The following is a 20,829-nucleotide window of genomic DNA, read 5'->3' on the forward strand; positions in this document are numbered from 1 at the left end:
TGTCTAGAGTGACAAAAATATGCAATCGCCTGTAATTTTCTTTCAGAATTTGAAGCTTTGGTGCACGAGTAAATCGTCAATATTTGGCAACCCTTTACACCACTACTCTCCTGTGAATACCTACAGCCAATCATAGTGTACGTCTCTACACATCCTGCCACGAGCCGGGAGCAGAAGCGCCTCCTTTACCACATTTATTTATTTACCTTTTCTTTTTTTATATACAAACTCTGTATATTTTAGTTAGCGAACCATGTCTCTCATAAAAAAAAAACCCTGGAGATTCCTGTACTGCTTTAACCTTCCATCTCTTCTTTTTCTGTTTATTTTGGCACGTTTTATCTGTTTACGCCTCAAAATGCTCTTTTCTTCATCTTATCTCGCTCCATCTGTCATCCCTTCGCTATTTTCGCTCCTCTCTTGTGATAGAGCCACTGAACACGATGAATACATGAGGAGAAGGATGAGACGAAATGAGGGAAAAAAATATTTAAGAGAGATCAAATAAAGCCATGCGTTGAGAAAAATATACTGTGGTTTTCATTGATTTCATTCATTTACCTAGTGCAGATGTATTAAAAAATAATAGTAATAATTAAAAAGTTATTCTTTGCATAAAGTGGAGCAAACTTTTTGATCTGCGGATGTTAATTTAATTATATAAAATGGCAAACAGTTAATTAAATACATCACAAATGAGTGTACCAGTGGCATGAGGGAATTAGTGTATATTTTGTGTATATTTTTCTTTTTAATTAATCACAGTAATACACAATAACAAATATACGTACATGATTTTTTTTCTTTGTAATAAATAATAATAAATAATTTTCCTTAAACGCGTAAACACAAAAACCTTCTATAAAATGTGTGCTAAGCCTATTAAAAAACACTCACAAAAAAACGTACACATTATAATAGCTATCCAAAACACAACATTCCTGATGCACACATGGAAACAAACCTGGTAATCAAAAACCATAAATCAACACAATATGACATTATTATAAATTTAAAGGGCCCAAGAGACCAACGTTTGGCCTTTTTGGAGGATGTTTTTTTTTTAGTATGTCTAATTCCATTTCTAATAATATAACCCTTTTAAAAGATTTTGGTATCTTAGTTTAGCTGAATTTCATCAAAAATATCTTCTGAAGATGAACAAAGGTATTACAGGTTTGGAACAACATGAGGGTGAGTAATTAATAACAGAATTTTGATTTTTTGGGTGAACTATCCCTTTAAATACTACATTAAAAATGCATTTAAATTAAGTTTAAACTATCTTTTCATTCCAATGATAAAGTTGACTTAAACTGTATACTTATAAACAAATTGAGACATTTAGAACAGACTCTGAACCAGTCAGAGTGCAGGTGATGTTGATTTGGGACAGTTACTGTCAGTGGATTCGTGGTGCTGATCTGTCGTTGGTGACTGTGGGACGGAGCTTCACGGTGGCAAAGGGATTCGAACCCCTAAAACAGGAAGAAAAAAGAAAATTAAGAACATTTGCCCCCAAATTCTAAAGACTGCAATAGTATTTTCTAGTTTTCTGTTGACAACGAAAACTCAAAGACTCCAAGGGTGTAATACCTGGGAAAAAGAGGATGTTCTGGTGGTTGTCCATGAGTGGTTGGCCTCTGCGAACATTAAACAGGTTTAATTTTTATTAGTGATGTCACATAAAAGACATCACTAATAACCTCAACCAAGATGAAGCCTCAACAAGGACCTGAATCTGAATGGATCAGCAAATCCTTTTCTGAATCAACATACAACACGCTCCATATAAACAATTCAGTTTGGTATGAATAAAAATAAAACAAGGTAATTGTGACTTTTTATTTCACAATTCTGACTTTATTTTTCACAATTGCTGACTTTTAGAACTGTGGGATATAAACTCACATTTGCGAGAAATATTGCCAGAATTGCAAGACTTTTTTTCTTGCAATTACGAGTTTATATCTAACAATTCTGACTTTTTTCTTGCAATTTATAATTTAAAACAACATCAATATCGAGATGTAAAGTCAGAACTGGGATATAAACTATAACTAGAAATATAGTTAGAATTGCGAGATATAAACTGACTCTTTTTTTGCAATTGCAAGATTACATCTCACAATTCAAACTTACTTTCAGTTATAAAGTCAGAACTGTGGGATATAAACAGACTTTCTCGCAACTGTGAGAAATAAAGTCAGAATTGTGAGATAAACTGACATTTTTCTCACAATACTTTCACAAAGACTTTTTTTCTCGCAACTAAGTTTACATCTCGATATTCAGACTTTTTTCTCAGTGTTATAAAATCAGAACTGTAGAATATAAACTTGCATTTGCGAGAAATAAAGACAGAACTGCGAGATATAAACTTTAACTTTTTTTCCTGTCAACTGAGAATTTATATCTTGATATTCTGACTTTTTTCTTGAGTTATGAAGTCAGAACTGGTTGATATAAACTTGCAATTGTGACATATAAACTTTGACTTTGTTTCCCGCAATTGCGAATTTACATCCCGAATTTCTGACTTTTTTCTCGAGGGATAAAGTCAGAACTGTAGGATAGAGACTCGAAATTGCAAGAAATAAAGTCAGAATTTCAGTTTTTCCCGCAGTTGTGAGTTTATATCTTACAAATAAGACTTTATAACACATAATTTGAGAGAGTTTATATCATGCAATTCTCACTTTAAAATTCGCAATTGTTTTTTTAATTCAGTGGTGCAAACGGGCTTCCATAGTTTGGTGTCTAATTAGTAATTAGCTAGTTGGTAGCTAGTTATTAGCTAGCTTTACATCATCACAAATTGCAAATTTTAACCTTACAATGAACAATGAAATACAAATTTAGCCTCTGATGGAAAACTACAGTGTAGATGCAACACTTACCTCAGAGGTTGATTCGGTCTTTCGCTCAGGGAGAGGAGAGTTTGGAAGGGGCGGAGCTGGAGACGGGAGTTCATTAAAATTTTTGTGCTCAACTTTGCTTTCAAAATGAGACTCCGCCCTCCTGTCAGGAAGAGGAGATATCGGTCGTATGTCGGCTGATCCACGACGAAGCGGTGCAGCTGGGGGCGGAATCTCATGGTAGATTTTCTGGCTGGTCTTGACCTCGTTGTTAGACTCCACCTTTTTTTCAGGGAGGGGAGAGATTGGGCGAAGATCAGCTGACGCGCGACGCATAGGTACCACTGGAGATGGGATTTCACTGTAGCCTTGGGTGTCTGAATATTCTGATTGGCTGGTTGGCTCCAAGAGGTTGTTCATGCTGTGACTTCGGTGCGACGTGCTAATGAAAACATCACAACATTAACATCAAATTACAGCAATTTTTAAGTAGTTACGACTCCTATATTTTACCTTGAGCCCAAAGGTAGAAAGTCTTCAGTGGATGCTACATAAGCAGCAGGAAACCAGCCTTGACTAAAAAAAAAACAAAAACAAAGAAAAGCAATAGCACAGCAACACAAAGTGAGATTGCACCTTTAGCCACAATTTTGACAGTAGACGCTCTCACCGGAGGCTTGAGTCATGGCGTCCATACAGCCACCCATTTCGTGGTTCTGGTATAAGCACAGTCACCATGTCACCACGGGTAAATGGCAGCAGGACTGGATTGGATGAAGCAGGATGGGACACAATGGCCCTCATTGAGCGGCCGCCACCTAGACCCAAAGACTCGCCCACAGAGCTGGAGCGAGAACGACTTGGGAGAGGAGACGGGGCTAGGAAGAGGTTTAGACAGAGAAGTCAATCATAACAGAATATTAGGGTAAATTAGACATTGACTAGGCTGTAAACTTTTAGAGTCAAAGTTAGGAGTCTCCAGACCTCTAGAGGGCACTCTGCCCAACGGCTCACGGTCCATTTCTCGGTCTCCAGTCTGTAGCAAAAAGCCTAGAGAACTCTTTAACTGCAACAACCAGACAAAACTAAATGTTAGGGTTACCAAGGTGCTAAACGACACACAAAAGAGTAAAACACGACTAAACTTTTTTTTTTTTTTTAATTTTTAAAATTATTAATTAGTTTAAGTACTGATATATTAGCTTAGAAACATGTTTAAACATGTTAATGTCAAACTTGAATCAGTCAAGATTTGTTGACGTATTGAGATGTTAGCTTAGCAACACGCTAACATCAAACTATTAAAATCAGTTAAGAATTTGTGAGTTCATTTAAGTATTGAGATGTTAGCGTAGCAATATGCTAACATCAAACTCTATTAGAAACAGATTTTTAGAGTTTGTTGGTGTATTGAGATGTTTGCTTATGTTAGCTGATATATTATCTTAGAAACATGCTAATGTAAGACTACTTTAGAATCAGTTGAGATTGTTAGCTTGTTGATGTTTTGAGACATTAGCTTAGCAACCTGCTAATGTCAGACTTAAGTATTGAGAAGGTAGCTTAGAAACATGCAAATATCAAACTTTATTTGAAGCAGTTACAATTTTTAAATTTAAGTTTAAATTTTTAGATTTTGTTGACGCATTGAGATGTTAGCTTACCAACATGCTAACATCAAACTATTAGAATCAGTTAAGATTTTGAGAGGTTACTGAAGTACTGAGATGTTAGCTTAGCATTGTTTTGACTCATCACACTTTTTAAAAACAGGTGAAATTATTAGTTTGTTGAAGTATTGAGATGTTAGCCTAGCACACGTTAATATTCAAACTTTTATCAGCTGAGATTAATTAAAGTACTGATATATTAGCTTAGAAACATGCTAATGTAAGACTACTTTAGAATCAGTTGAGATTGTTAGTTTGCTGACGTTTTGAGACATTAGCTTAGCAACATGCTAATGTCAAACTTTCAGAATCAGCTGAGATTGAAGTACTGAGATGGTGGAGATTGTTGAAGTATTGAGATTTTTAGCTTAGAAACATGCCAACATCAAACTTGAATCAGTCAATATTTTTAGTTTGTTGACGTATTGAGATGTTAGCTTAGCAACACGCTAACATCAAACTATTAAAATCAGTTAAGAATTTGAGAGTTCATTTAAGTATTGAGATGTTAGCGTAGCAATATGCTAACATCAAACTCTATTAGAAACAGATTTTTAGAGTTTGTTGGTGTATTGAGATGTTTGCTTATGTTAGCTGATATATTATCTTAGAAACATGCTAATGTAAGACTACTTTAGAATCAGTTGAGATTGTTAGCTTGTTGACGTTTTGAGACATTAGCTTAGCAACATGCTAATGTCAAACTTTCAGAATCAGCTGAGATTGAAGTACTGAGATGGTGGAGATTGTTGAAGTATTGAGATTTTTAGCTTAGAAACATGCCAACATCAAACTTGAATCAGTCAAGATTTTTAGTTTGTTGACGTATTGAGATGTTAGCTTAGCAACACGCTAACATCAAACTATTAGAATCAGTTAAGAATTTGAGAGTTCATTAAAGTATTGAGATGTTAGCATAGCAAAATGCTAAAACATCAAACTATTAGATTTTTAGAGTTTGTTGATGTATTGAGATGTTAGCTTATGTTAGCTGATATATTATCTTAGAAACATGCTAATGTAAGGCTACTTTAGAATCATTTGAGATTGTTAGTTTGTTGACATTTTGAGACATTAGCCTAGTAACATTCTAATATCAGACTTCCAGAAGTATTGAGATGGTAGCCTAGAAACATGTAAACAACAAACTTTATTTGAATCAGTGACAATGACAGACTGTATTGTAATCATTTGGTATTTTTACAGTTTGAAGTATTACGTTATCTTAGCAACATGCTAACATCAGACTTTATTAGAATCAGTTGAGACTGTTAGTGTTTTGACGTACTGAGATGTTAGCTTAGCAATATGCTAATATAAGACTAGAATCTGCAAAGATTTTTAGAGTTTGTTGAAGTATTAAGATGCTACCTTAGCAACATGCTAATGACAGACTCTTTTAGAATAAGTTAAGGTTTTTAGAGTTTGTTGGGATATTGAGATATTAGTTTAGCAAAATGCTAACATCGGACTTTCAGAATAAGCTAAGATTCTTAGTTTAATTACTTAGATGTTAACTTAGCAACCTGCTAATATAAGACTGAATCAGCTGAGATTTTAAGAGTTTGTTGAAGTATTGAGATGGTAGTTTAACAACATATACAGGTGCATCTCAATAAATTAGAATGTCGTGTTCATTTATTTCAATAATTCAACTCAAATTGTAAAACTTGTGTATTAAATAAATTCAATGCACACAGACTGAAGTAGTTTAAGTCTTTGGTTTTTAATTGTTATGATTTTGGCTCACATTTAACAAAAACCCACTAAAATCTCAACAAATTAGAATACTTCATAAGACCAATAAAAAACATTTTTAGTGAATTGTTGGCCTTCTGGAAAGTATGTTCATTTACTGTATATGTACTCAATACTTGGTAGGGGCTCATTTTGGTTTAATTACTGCCTCAATTCAGCGTGGCATGGAGGTGATCAGTCTGTGGCACTGCTGAGGTGGTATGGAAGCCCAGGTTTCTTTGACAGTGGCCTTCAGCTCATCTGCATTTTTTGGTCTCTTGTTTCTCATTTTCCTCTTGACAATACCATATAGATTCTCTATGGGGTTCAGGTCTGGTATGTTTGCTGGCCAGTCAAGCACACCAACACCATGGTCATTTAACCAACTTTTGGTGCTTTTGGCAGTGTGGGCAGGTGCCAAATCCTGCTGGAAAATGATATCAGCATCTTTAAAAAGCTGGTCAGCAGAAGGAAGCATGAAGTGCTCTAAAATTTCTTGGCAAACAGGTGCAGTGACTTTGGTTTTCAAAAAACACAATGGACCAACACCAGCAGATGACATTGCACCCCAAATCATCACAGACTGTGGAAACTTAACACTGGACTTCAAGCAACTTGGGCTATGAGCTTCTCCACCCTTCCTCTGATGTTGTCTGTGGTTCAGGAGTGGCTTAACAAGAGGAATATGACAACTTTAGCCAAATTCCTTGACACGTCTGTGTGTGGTGGCTCTTGATGTCTTGACCCCAGCCTCAGTCCATTCTTTGTGAAGTTCACCCAAATTCTTGAATCGATTTTGCTTGACAAGTCTCTTAAGGCTGCGGTTCTCTCGGTTGGTTGTGCATCTTTTTCTTCCACACTTCTTCCTTCCACTCAACTTTCTGTTATCATGCTTGGATACAGCACTCTATGAACAGCCAGCTTTTTTGGCAATGAATGTTTGTGGCTTATCCTCCTTGTGAAGGGTGTCAATGATTGTCTTCTGGACAACTGTCAGATCAGCAGTTTTCCCCATGATTGTGTAGCCTAGTGAACCAAACTGAGAGACCATTTTGAAGGCTCAGGAAACATTTGCAGGTGTTTTGAGTTGATTAGCTGATTGGCATGTCACCATATTCTAATTTGTTAAGATAGTGAATTGGTGAGTTTTTGTTAAATTTGAGCCAAAATCATCACAATTAAAAGAACCAGACTTAAAATACTCCAGTCTGTGTGCACTGAATTTAATACATGAGTTTCACAATTTGAGTTGAATTACTGAAATAAATGAACTTCTAATTTATTGAGATGCACCTGTATATGTCAAACTCTATTAGTATCGGTCAAGAAGTTCATTAAAGTATTGAAATGTTAGCTTCAAACTATTAGAATCAGTTGAGATTGTTTGTTAAATGGAAACGGAAAGTCATTCTTATTGGCTGTGAGCTTCAAAAAATTATTAATAGTATATAAAACCACATTCTTGTGGTTTAGCCACAAGCCAAACTTTAAAACATAATTTTTACTGTTTTTAATTTACTTACTTTCTTAATGTAAGTCTTGTTGTGAGCCATTCATTGATGTCCTTTAATCCAAATAAACAAAATGTTTATCTAGTAACATGTAAAAAAAAAAAAAAAAAAAAAAAGTGCTCTACCTCCACCAAAAACAAGTTGTGTATTGCAAATGACATTTCTCGACTTGAAATGATGCAAAAACTATTTCTTGGCTTGTAAATTCACCCAAAATTGACAGATGTGAAAAAAGTTAATTTTGGACCTTGTACTGTACACCACACAAAGCTACCCATCTGTTCCATTATGTGATTGTGGAAATGTCTGGACTCGGCAGTCAGCCTAAAACAGCACGGAAAAGTGTGGGAATATGGATAGATGAGCAGTTACTCTTCATTCCCATCATTCCAGTGTCACCTGAGCTTCTTGATCTGATGGAGTGGGTGTTCGAGGTCTGGAACTTCTGCTCTCACTGACTTTTTCTTTCCAACCATCTGCTCTCTGCTGGAGAGATACTCCCGTCTGTCAACACACGGAAAGATGCTTGTGCAGTGGGCTGATAAGGTTTGGAAGGAACTGGAAAGAGGATCTATATGACTGAGTGCACACTGCTAATGAACTCCAGTGGAAAGCAGCTGTACCTTGTTGATAAGGTATAGTAGTGACTGTGTAAGTCCACAATGCTTTTCAGCAAGGAAGCGATATCTCCTTTCTTCCTCTTTGAGAATTTCATGCTGGCTCTGCCTCAGGTACTGCATGTACTCACTGCCCTCCTGCATACACACAAACATATGCACTGAGAGACAGGCTCTGTTCCAAAACCAAGTGAGCTTCACTGTCTTCACTCACTGTGGCAAAGTTGAACTTGACTTTTATATTGCCAAAGGTAGTTTATGCTTATGTTGTCTCAAATTGTAGGTGTGAACAACCCTTAATACAACATCCAACCTAAAAGCTGACTTCATGCGTTGCTAACTCTCACACAGGAAGCACACAAGGCTCGAATTGTTAGTATAAGTGTGACATATGAATCTAAAAACTAAATACTCTATTGAAACCAACTGAGGCTGTTAAAATTTGTTAGCTTAGCAACATGCTAACACTGAACTCTTAAGGAATCTGTCAAGATTGTCAAAGTTTGTTAGAATAAAGTTTGTTTAGAGTTTGTTAGAAAATTAAGTTGTAAGTTTATAGCAACATGCTAACATCAGATTCTGCTAGACTCAGATTCTTGACAATTTAGCAACAGGAGTTGCACTGTGGAGGTTTGAACTCTGTTAGAATCATTTGAGACTGTTAGAGTTCATTGAAGTTTTGAGATGTTAACTTAACAACATGCTAACTTCAGACTGTTAAAATCAGCTGAGATTGTTCAGGTTTTAAGTTCTGAGATGTTAGCTTACCAATGTGTTTACATTAGGCTCTGTCAGAATCAGCTGATATTGTTAGTTTGTTGAAGTATTAAAGGAGAAGTCCACTTACAAAACTAAGATTCACATATAATGTACTCACCCCCTTGTCATCCAAAATGTTCATGCCTTTCTTTTTTTAGTTGTAAAGAAATTTTATTTTTTGAGGAAAACATTTCAGCATTTTTCTCCATATAATGGACTGATATGGTGCCCTAATTTTGAACTTCCAAAATGTAGTTTAAATGCAGCTTCAAACGATCCAAAATGTGGTTGTAAACGAGTCCAGCCAAGAAAGAAGGGTCTTATCTAATGAAACGATCGGTTATTTTCATAAAAATAATACAATTTATATACTTTTTAATGCCAAATGCTTGTCTTATATTATTTGTCTAATATATTATATTATATTATTATTATAATGCATGATTATATTACATTATAATGTATTATTATCATCATTATTAATAAACACAATTCTTTAATGGTTGTGGGTGGGGTGGCCAAACCTAGCCCCGCCCCTGCGTTAATTGCGTTAGATATTTTTAACACGTTAAAATGAAAATATTAATCGCCTGCGTCAACACGCTAATTTTAACACAACTAGTTTTGAGATGTTAGCTTAACAACATGCTAACTTCAAACTCCGTTAGAATCAGCTGAGTTTTGGTAAAGTTTGGAGTTTTGAGATGCTAGCTAAGCAATGTATTAACATCAGCCTCAGTTCGAATCAGTTGAGCTTGTTAGCGTTTGCTGGAGTATTTTACATTTAGCAATATGCTAACTTCAGACTTCACAAGAATCAGTTAAAATTATTAGGTTTTTTGAGATGCTAGCTTAGCAACATGATAACACCAGACTCTGACAGAATCAGTTAAGATTGTTCATTTAAAGGGGTGCTATTATGCTTTTTCACTTTTTGAATTTTAGTCAGTGTGTGGTGTGTATCTTTGGACATGAAAAAGATCTACAAAGTTACAAATCTCAAAGTCCACTCCAAAGGGAGATATTTTGTTTTTAAAACATCCCTTTTCAAGAACTACAACGAATGGCTCATTTGGACTACAACGTTTGTTTTCTGCATGCAATGATGTCACAAGGCGGTCCATTAGAATATCATTAAAATTAAATCCTGCCCACGGAAATTCTAATTGTTGGGGGGGAGGGTAGGGACAAGGTGGGGGATTAGCCTAAATTAAGCGATGCAGAGCAGAGAGCCTCAACGAGCCGCAGTGTGATGGGTATCAACACAAGCATTGACTAGAGTGGCCACTTTAGAGCTGTAATGCACCACAGGTGTGTTCAGTACAGGAGGTCGAAACACACGCCGAAGCCGCGATCTACTCCAGTTGCTGCGTCGGAGCCATAATGCACCACAGACGTGTGCAGTGTGTGGTATGAGATTTATTAATCATACAGTGTAGATAACGTTAGCTTCAATTATAACGCAAGTGTTTTTTAAAATGCATAAACTTGCATTAGAATAAGCTAGGCTGATCAGTGATGATGTTCTTTGATAACGTTAGTCTGCTTTTAGCCTTATGCTGGAGCTGGTTTCGGGCAATGAAACTAAGTATGTAAATAATTAAATACATTAGCATGATAATATCATGTATTGGCGATCTCGCAGGCTGACGACAGGACCCAACACTACTATAGCGTATTATTTACTCACCCTCCATGCATCCTGGGTTTATATGACTTCCTTCTTTCAGACGAATGCAATTGGAGTTATATTAAAATTTATCCTGTCACTCCCAAGCTTTAATATCCCCCCTCCGGGGAGTTAATAAAGGCCTCTTGTAGCGAATCGATGCGTTTTTGTAAGAAAAATATCTATATTAAAAACGTAAAAATCACTTTAATCTAGCTTGCGCTAACAGTTGTACACGGAACTTGCTTCTTTGACAAGGGGCGTGGCAGTACTAAAACACTGTCTACGCTGTTCGCCAATCACAACGCAGTGAGACAGCTAACCAATCATAACACATTTTGTTTTTCAGAAGGCGGGCCTTCATTAAACCCGGAACAAATCGAGCCTTCTGTGCCAGACTGGGAGAAATATATTAAATTATGTTAAAAATAATGTGTTTTTCGTACCACCAAGCATGAGAGCATGTTGTAATACACCCCCAAAACAAAATCAAGACTTTGTGAAAGAGCATAATAGGACCCTTTTAAGTTTTGAGATGTTAGCTTAGCAACACGCTAACTTTTTTTAATCTGTTTTGATTTGTTAGAGTTTGCTAAAGCTCAGAAATGTGTTCATGTTACACTTTATTAAAATTAGCTGAGATTGTTAGTCTTTTGGAATATTAGGATGCTAGCTTAGCAACATGCTAACATCAGACTATATTAGAATTAACTCATTATTTTAAAAACCTGCACAAACAATGGATGAAAGTTATCAGTTAGGTGTAAATGTGTCTCAGATAGCACACGTACATCTGCAAGATGTCTGTTAAAGATCGCTTGATCTGGAAAGCATCTGCTGTGTACAAACATCTGACAGACGTCTTTAAGATGTCAGTTTTACATACATTCTAGTAAACATCTATCTGACATCTGATAGGAAACGCCCTATAGACGTATTGCAGATGTAAATGCAGATGTCAGATAGACTTTTTTAAAAAAATTATTATTTATTAAATTTTCAAAAAGTTTCTGGCAACATGAGTGAAAGTGACTACCAAAAAGGTGCAAAAGAGCAGTGCCGTAATTTGACAACCACTGGCATGAAGGTAGTAAAGATTACGTGATCCGCCTTTTGATAAAGTTGCACACTACAGTTGAATTAGCGACTAACAATACAGCGACATGGTGAAATCCCTGTCAGAGCGAACACATCCGACGACATTCAATTACTGCTGAATGCAATACTTGGCAAAAACTTTGTAGATGAAGGGAACATAAGACTGATGACATTGATGACTTATCTATAAATCAAAATAAATTCAACCCACAAATATGCACATGTGAACATAAACTTATGGTCTTACCAGTGAGTCTCTGAACGCACCACGTCTCAGCTGTCGCTCCAGTGCTGCAGCCTGATTCCTTACCTCCAGTTCATAGACTCTACGGCTGCCCTACACATACACACACAATATATCACCCTCGTATTCATATATACACATACCTCAATATTATTACACATGGTTCCAGACTCACTTCAATGTATTCCTCATCCAGCTTCACATTCTTGTCCATGGCCTGCAAAACCTCCACGTGGAACCAGCAGAACTGGAGTAGAACCAGCAAATAGGACATTTTATGAATTCAATCAGACACATAAAAACATAAAAACTATCAACTTACCACACCCTCCACTTCAGCTGTCAGCTTCCGCTGGGTCTCTGATATCTGAATCAACACATCACCTGGGAAACCAACAAATACATTAATTTAATAATTAATCGTGAATACATATTTAATAAGTGCAGAAACGGAAGAGTGGGTTTTTGTAAACGGTTTTAATATCATGGGGATCGATCACTGGCCTTTGTGTTTGTTCAGTCATTGTGACGGTTAATGCAGTCGGACCGTAACAAACTAAGAGAGCAGAAATAAACAACTGACTTTGTTGATCATCTAGCTTTAAAGGGGCAGTTCACCAGAGATGAAATGTCTGTTATCATTTGCTCACCTTTTTGTTGTTTCAAACCTGTATGACTTTCTTTCTGTTGCAAAACACAAAGTAGATTATTACGAAGAAACTGTATTTGTCCGTACAGTGAACATTTTTGGACCCCATTGACTTTCAATGTATGGACATAAATGAAAACACTGAAACTTTTCTGAAATATATCTTCTTCTGTGTTCCTCTGAATGAAGAAAGTCATACAGGTTTGGAACAACATGAGGGTGAGCAAATTATGATAGAAGTTTTATTATTAATAACTTTATTAAGAAATAAGATATTTTATATAAACTGTTTTGGTTTGTACAATGAAAGTCAATGTATGGACAAAAATAAAAACACTGAACCATTCCTCAAAAAAAAATATATTTTTTTTTTTGTGTTTCATTATTAATAACTTTACTAAGAAATAAGATATTTTGAATAAACAAATTTGGTCCTTACAATTAAAATAATGAAACCACTGAAACTTTTCTGAAAAATATCTTCTTTTGTGGTTCTCAGAATAAAGAAAGTCATACATGTGAGCAAACTAAAACAGAAGTTTCATTATTAATAACTTTATGAAGAAATAAGATATTTTGAAAAAACTGTTTTTGGTCCATACAATGAAAGTCAGTAGGGTCCAAATCAACATTTTTGGACCCTATTGACTTGCAGTGTGTGGACATAAATGAAACCACTGAAACTTTCTGGAAAATATCTTCTTTTGTGTTCCTCTGAATTAAGAAAGTCATGCAGGTGTGCAAATTATGACATAAGTTTCATTATGAATAATTTTATTAAGAAATAAGATATTTTGAATAAACTGTTTTGGTCCTTACAATGAAAGTTAATGGGGTCCAAAACAACATTTTTGGACCCCACTGACTTTCAGTGTATGGACAAAAATATAAAAAACCCTAAACATTTCTCAAAAATATATTTTTTTGTGTTCCTCAGAATAAAGAAAGTCATGTGAGCAAATTATGACGTAAGTTTCATTATTAATAACTTTACTAAGAAATAAGATATTTTGAATAAACAATTTTGGTCCTTACAATGAAAGTCAGAGGGGTCCAAATCAACATTTTTGGACCCCATTTACAGTGTGTGGATATAAATAAAAACACTGAAACTTTCTAAAAAATATCTTTTTTTGTGTGTTCATCAGAATAAAGGAAGTCATTCATGTGAGCAAATTATGACAGAAATTTCATTATTAATAACTCTATGAAGAAACTGTTTTAGTTTGTACAATAAAAAGTCAATGGGGTCCAAATCAAAAATGTTTGGACAATGTATGGACAAAAATAAAACACTGAAACATTCCTCAAAAATATCTTCTTTTGTGTTCCTCTGAATAACGAAAGTTATACAGGTGAGCAAACTATGACAGAAGTTTCATTATTAATAACTTTATTAAAGAAATATATGAAATATTACAGTGATTCAATTAAACTGGTAATGATTCTTGTAAATGAATTAACTAATCATTCTTATATTATGAATATTTGTCAATTATAGTTAGGATTTATTATAATTAAAAATATCTATAATTAGTTTTTGAAAAATTTTAAAAGTTTCAACGCAGTCCTAACATTTATCATGTAGCTTTTTAGACCTTTTTTTCACATAATATGTGCATCGTAATGATGAGTGTAATGTGCTGAGGTGAATCAATGAATTTAAAGGGGTGAAAGAAAGAGACCATGCATCAATAATTTAAGTCTCAATGCTCACATGGACACCTGATCTCTAACACACAAACACAAACACACACACACACACACACACACACACACCGGTCTTTTCCTGTCACTCACAGGTTTATATGTCCGTAGTAATTTTAAAGAGATAAAGACCCTTGTTAAATTCATGCCATTCCATGTTTAAGCCTCTAAAACTTTGTTCTGACACTCATCACTGCCACGGCGCTCTGCGCGTACGACTGGAACGAAAACTCACGGGCAGTGAGCCGAGGGTTTAGCTGAGCCAAATCTTGTGTTTTATGACAGAGGAGAGGAAGCATCTGCCACTGGACACCGTTTGCTGAAACATCTATTATGTGAAGTACAAACAAGCTCTCATACCGCCAGAAAGTATAGATGAAAACTCGGTGGACATCTTGCTGCACAATCTGCCCAACTGGCATTGGTTTAGAAACGCAAAACACACACATTTTGAGTCTTACCAAGTGATCTGGATGATAATGTGTTGAGAGCTTGCTCGCCCATCTTAGCAAGAGCGCTGAAGTAGGCCTCACTTGTCAGAGCCAAAGCTTTGGTACACACACATACACAAAAAGATTATACATTTTTTCAGCATTTCCTAATGATAATAACAGCTTAAACCAGCATTTGGTGGCTTGTTGGTTTTCCAAGCTGGTGTTTAGCTTGTCTTTAGCTTGACCAGATGACAAGTGCCTTTTAAAATCATCTAAACAGACTGGCTGGGAGACCAGATAACTACCGTTGGCTGTTTTTTTTCAGCAAGGTTGGCATTTAATTACGTTTTTTTTTTAAGTTAAAAATAAATAATAATGATAATATTGATAGCAAAGCACACACACATACTAACAATTTTAACAAAAGAGAAACTAAACAAAAAGATTGTCAAAATTGTTTTGACAAAACAAAACAAAAATCAAAACAAAGAACAAAAATGAGGACCAAAACAAAAAAGGAACAAAACACTAATTTTAACAAAACAAAAACAAAATAAAGAACAAAATGAAAAACTAAACATATTTTACCAAAACAAAAACTGAAAACACAAATTTTAACAAAACACAAACACACACAATTGTAACAAAAAGAAATATAAAACAAAAACAAATATTAACAAAAGAAAAACAAAAAATTTGGACTATTTTGACTATTTCTTAACAAAATAATTAAAAAAAAACAAAGAACAAAATAAAAAATGAATAAATAAACAAAATACAAATTTTAACAAAAAGATAAAAATGAACAAAATTAGAAACAGAAACATATATTACCAAAAGAAAAAAGAAAAAGTTTGACTATTTGGACTACTTTTTTTAACAAAACAAAACAAAACAAAACAAAAAAACAAAAAAAAAAACAAAGAACAAAAATATAAAAAATGAATAAATAAACAAAATACAAATTTTAACAAAACAAAGATAAAAATGAAGAACAAAATGAAGAACAAAACATTTAAACAAAATAACAAAACAAAATTGTACAAATTGTAACAAAACAAACACAATTTTAACAAAAAGAGAAACAAAACAAAAAACTAATTTTAACAAAAGAAACATATATTAACAATTTTTACCAAAACAAAACAAAAACAACACAATGAAAAACAATGAACAATACAATGAAAAACAAAACATATTTTACCAAAACAAAAACTAAACTAAACAAATTTTAACAAAAGAAAAATTTTAAAACATATTTTGATTATTTTTAACAAAAAAAAAAAAAAACAAAGAACAAAATAACAAAAAAATAAACATTTTTACCAAAACAAAAAAAGAACAAACAAAATTAAAACTAAACAAAACACAAATTTTACCAAAACAAAAATCCACAAATTTTAATAAAACACAAACAATTTTAAATAAAAAAAAGAACAAAAGAAAAACTAAAAATATATATATTGACAATTTTTAACAAAACAAAGAACAAAATGAAAAACATTTGAACAAAAAAATGTTAATAAAACACACACACACAAAATAAAAAAGAAAAACTAAGAACATATTTTGACAACAAAACGAAGATCAAAATGAAGAACAAAAACAAACAAATTTGAACTAAACAAAACAAAACATAAACAAAATACAAATTATAACAAAACAAAAACAAAATGAAATCCAAAAAACAATACATTTTACAAAACAAAGCACAAACTAAACAAAGCACAACTTTTAAAATCCACAAATTTTAACAACACAAAAAAAAACAAAGTGAAAAACAAAATGAAAAACAAAAAACCTAATTTTAACAAAATACATTATAACAAAACATAAATAATCTTAAATAAAAAATAACATTTTTAAATACACTTTAGGAGTCACGAACATTATGCTCACCTTGAAAAGCCTTGATGTAGCTGTTTCCTAAAGTAACCAACTTTTGTAAACCAGGATTAAACTGATCCATGAGGTTCTGAATAACCCAAAACAACATCATAAATGTGAGTTAGTGATAAATGTACAGCTAGAAATAAACAGCAACATGGTCTTTAAGACAACAAATAAAGGGATTCATTTTAAAATGACTGGCTGTCTGTATGTTCCTTCTTAATAAATTTGCCAAATACATGAATTATTAGACATGGAAAATTCTACTATTTACTGTGTGCAAAGACACTGCAGAGTGACAGAAAGACATAAAACTAGCTCTGATTTGTTTGAAAACATTTTCCTTGGTCAGCGATCGATTATACAGTTTAGTGGTTTTTATATAAAAATATTTGACCGCAGAACATCACGACTGGCCAATCAAAATCAAGTATTCCACAGAGCCGTGTAATAAAGTCAATAATTAATGAGCATTCTCGTTTGATCTCAGCATAAATGAGAGTATCATAGAACTCACATTATAAACACTTAAAGTTGATCTATGTAGAAGGTCACTGTTTGCACCAGACATCCTGTTTCTGTTGGAAAATACACACTTGATGCTACACATGTAAAAAGCAGAGAACATTATCAAAACATTTACAGAGAAACACTGAAGGCTGCTTTACATACCTGTGATAGTGAAAGTTTTTACGCTGTAGTTATTCTGTGTGTGTTGACACACTCGCTTTACGTCTGTAATGGGTTTTTTCAGGTCTTTGTTAATGCCTATTATAGGGCAAATAAGGGTGAGTAAAAGAGAGAGAGAGAGGAGTCCACACCTGATACGGCCTGGAGTTTTGAATTATTTACCTGTCCCATGACAGAACGTGGAGATGGCTGGCTGTCTGACAGGCGGGCAGGAGATACACACTTTAAATGAGAGAACAGCTGTAGAAGTGACACTGCAAACACTCAACTACAATCAGAATCATGTAAAACAACCAATCTAAATTATTACTGCTAATGTTCACGCAACAATGGGACTAAAAAGTCTCACGGGCATATATTTTTGTAACATCAAAGGGATAGTTCACCCAGAAATGGGTGTCATTTCAAACCCATAAGACCTTCGTTCATTTTCAGTCCACAAACTAAGATATTTTTGATGAAATCCAAAATCTGAATGTAGTCCATGTGACATCAGTGGTTCAACTGTACTTTTATAAAGCTACGAGAATACTTTTTGTGTACAAAGAAAACTAAAATAACGTCTTTATTCTTCTCACGTCTTCGACGTGCGTTCACGAGAGCACCACGACGCACCACGAGTTGTTATTTTTGTTTTCTTAGCACTAGAGTCGCCACCAATGACTATTTTTATATTGATTAATTTATCGACTAATTTATCGATTAATCTAAACAATTTCCCACACACAAAAAGTAGTAATAATTTAGGAGAAAAATGTAAATACACAGTATTTCTGAAAACAAAAAAAGAAAAAAATAATAATACATTCATTTTTTTTTAATAAAATTAATTAACTGGAGCAACTTTTGATTATTAAAATTTAATGGAACCATTAAAATGGAATCCAGAAAAGATTCAACACAGAATTTGTTAAAAATAAAACTGTAAAACTCAATTAATTAGACAGGCTTTTTGATTAATAAAATTTAATTTAACCATTAAAACAAAGTATAGAAAAAAAGATCATTTAATCATTTAAAAAAATTCATTTAGAAATAAAACGGATTTGTGACCCTGGACCACAAAACCGGTCATAAGGCTCCATTTTTTTAAACTGAGATTTATACAAAAAGTAAAATTTATACAAAAATCCAAAAGCTAAATAAACAAGCTTCCCCTTGATGCATGGTTTATTAGGATAGGAAAATATTTGGCCGAGATCAGGAATCAGGAACCTGAGGGTGCAAAAAAATCTAAATATTGAGAAAATTGCCTTTAAAGTTGTCCAAATGAAGTTCTTAGCAATGCATAATACTAATCAGAAATTAGGTTTTGATATATTCACAGTAGGAAATTTACAAAATATTTTGGCATAAAAGAAAAATCGATCATTTTGACCCATACAATGTATTGTTGGCTATTACTACAAATATATCCGTGCTTCTTAAGACTGGTTTTGTGGTTCAAGGTCACATTTCATAGCTCTCTATAATTATAACATTTTTTTGTAGTAATAAAAATAGATGTCAGTAAACAGTAGCCTTTAAAATTACTTAAAAATACATATATAAAAGCAATGAGGCAATAATAATTAGTTTAAATAAAGAACGAAAAGCAAGAAATCATGTTTTTTTTTTTGTTTGTTTTTTAACAAAACTGTTAAAATACATAACGCATTATAAACAATAGAGCTAATTACACATTACAACAAAGGCCTGGGCAGGGCGCCAATGGCCTGACCATTGTTTTTACACTTTACTGCGTGATCTAATCCTGGTTTAATATTGATTAAACAATATTTAATTTAAAATGTTCACTTAATCTTTAATATGTGGCCATTTCTTTACGAAAGAAATACTACACCCACTGTAATGAATATGTGGACATCAAAACGTGTAAACTCAGAGTAAGGGTTTGAGCTTTTATTATGAAATCGCGATGAACAGTATTTCCCCGAGTTTGCTAGTTTCATAAATGATTTACCTTACAAATCTGATGAAATGGCGCAGTTGCGTTCCCAGATGATAAACCCAAACTCCCAGCAACATGCAGAGATGGAGTTTGAGAAGCTCCACACATGTAAATGACAACATGTGTAGCAGCATCTACTGTAAATCACCGTTCTGACACGCACATACCTCATCTACACGGATGTAAATAAAGCACATAAATTAAACCTCCATCGCATATATTTATTAAAAGGCACAATATGTAAGTTTTGCCGCTAGAGGACGCATTTTCAAAACAATAACAGAGGCGAAGCTCGATGACGCACCGACGGAGCATGGACCGTTGGGAGATGTGGTTTTCACAATCATGCTCATGGATGAGGTAATGTACTACTTTATTACCTTACCTGTACATTTAATAACAGTATTTCATGTCATCGTAATGAATTATCTGCACAGAACCTGAAAAAATCTGTTCAAATAATGCGCCTATGGAAAGTTTCTATGTGGTATACTTGTTCCTGTTTGCAGTAACTTCATTTATATCTATTTAATCACCTGTACATGACTATTACTTGCACAATACCCTGGTGAAAAAACCAGCATATGCTGGTTAGGTATGTTTTGATGCTGGTTTTAGCTGGTCCTTTGCTGGTTTTTGCTGGTCATGTTGCTGGTCAAGGACCAGCATGAACCAGCAAAGGACCTAACCAGCATCAAAACATACCTACCAGCATATGCTGGATTTTTCACCAGGGTAAATAATATATTTTTGCTAACCTGTCTATTAAAACACACACAAGAGCGGAGTCTCTGTCCGCCCTGGTGAAAAAAAACAGCATATGCTGGTAGGTATGTTTTGATGCTGGTTTAAGCTGGTCCTTTGCTGGTTTATGCTGGTCATGTTGCTGGTCAAGGACCAGCATGAACCAGCAAAGGACCAACATAAACCAGCTAAGGACCAGCATAAACCAGCAAAGGACCAGCTTAAACCAGCATCAAAACCTACCTAACCAGCATCCCAGCATTAAAACATACCTACCAGCATATGCTGGATTTTTCACCAGGGTAAATAATATATTTTTGCTAACCTGTCTATTAAAACACACACAAGAGCGGAGTCTCTGTCCACCCTGGTGAAAAAAACAGCATATGCTGGTTAGGTATGTTTTGATGCTGGTTTATGCTGATCATGTTGCTGGTCAAGGACCAGCATAAACCAGCATCAAAACATAGCTACCAGCACATGCTGTTTTTTTCACTAGGGCAGTCTGAGGTTTTCGCAAAGCTCTCGCAATTTCAGAAATGCCACCACAATATTTATTCTTGTTTATTTCTGTTTGTCCCAATGCCTTCTTTCCTCAGTT

At 34.2% G+C, this 20,829-nt stretch overlaps 2 protein-coding genes across 3 annotated transcripts in view; one reads left to right on the plus strand and one right to left on the minus strand.

Moving 5' to 3' along the window:
- pvalb7 (parvalbumin 7) overlaps positions 1 to 529 on the plus strand; it is a 30,652-nt gene extending 30,123 nt beyond the window's left edge. For both annotated transcript variants that reach the window (XM_051094874.1, XM_051094873.1), the window contains exon 5: positions 47 to 529. In XM_051094874.1, coding sequence (XP_050950831.1) covers positions 47 to 72 — 26 coding nt within the window. In that variant the 3' untranslated portion in view covers positions 73 to 529. The remainder of the gene's footprint in view (positions 1 to 46) is intronic.
- Positions 530 to 608: 79 nt separating this feature from the next.
- baiap2l2b (BAR/IMD domain containing adaptor protein 2 like 2b) lies at positions 609 to 19,629 on the minus strand. The gene is made up of 17 exons (XM_051094872.1): positions 19,497 to 19,629; positions 17,696 to 17,755; positions 17,516 to 17,611; positions 17,361 to 17,421; positions 16,853 to 16,928; positions 14,981 to 15,067; positions 12,486 to 12,547; positions 12,339 to 12,410; positions 12,167 to 12,256; positions 8,400 to 8,531; positions 8,176 to 8,280; positions 3,843 to 3,924; positions 3,529 to 3,736; positions 3,372 to 3,434; positions 2,901 to 3,300; positions 1,597 to 1,643; positions 609 to 1,478 (listed from the first exon to the last, which is right to left on the minus strand). Exons 4-17 carry the CDS (start codon positions 17,412 to 17,414, stop codon positions 1,403 to 1,405), a joined length of 1,554 nt encoding a protein of 517 aa, XP_050950829.1. The 5' UTR covers positions 17,415 to 17,421; positions 17,516 to 17,611; positions 17,696 to 17,755; positions 19,497 to 19,629; the 3' UTR covers positions 609 to 1,402.
- Between the last annotated feature and the right edge of the window lie 1,200 nt (positions 19,630 to 20,829).

This window comes from Labeo rohita, chromosome 22, assembly GCF_022985175.1.
Source record: "Labeo rohita strain BAU-BD-2019 chromosome 22, IGBB_LRoh.1.0, whole genome shotgun sequence".
Classification (NCBI taxonomy): domain Eukaryota; kingdom Metazoa; phylum Chordata; class Actinopteri; order Cypriniformes; family Cyprinidae; genus Labeo; species Labeo rohita.

Bases quoted from the DNA above. Each gene is read 5' to 3' on its own strand.
- baiap2l2b (XM_051094872.1), bottom strand. From the start codon at position 17,414: ATGTCTGGTGCAAACAGTGACCTTCTACATAGATCAACTTTAAGTGTT. The intron at 8,532-12,166 runs GTAAGACCATAA...GTGTGTATGCAG, and splicing joins GTGCGTTCAGAGACTCACTG to GAGGGCAGTGAGTACATGCA. The intron at 3,737-3,842 runs GTCTGGAGACTC...ACCTCTTCCTAG, and splicing joins GGGCAGAGTGCCCTCTAGAG to CCCCGTCTCCTCTCCCAAGT.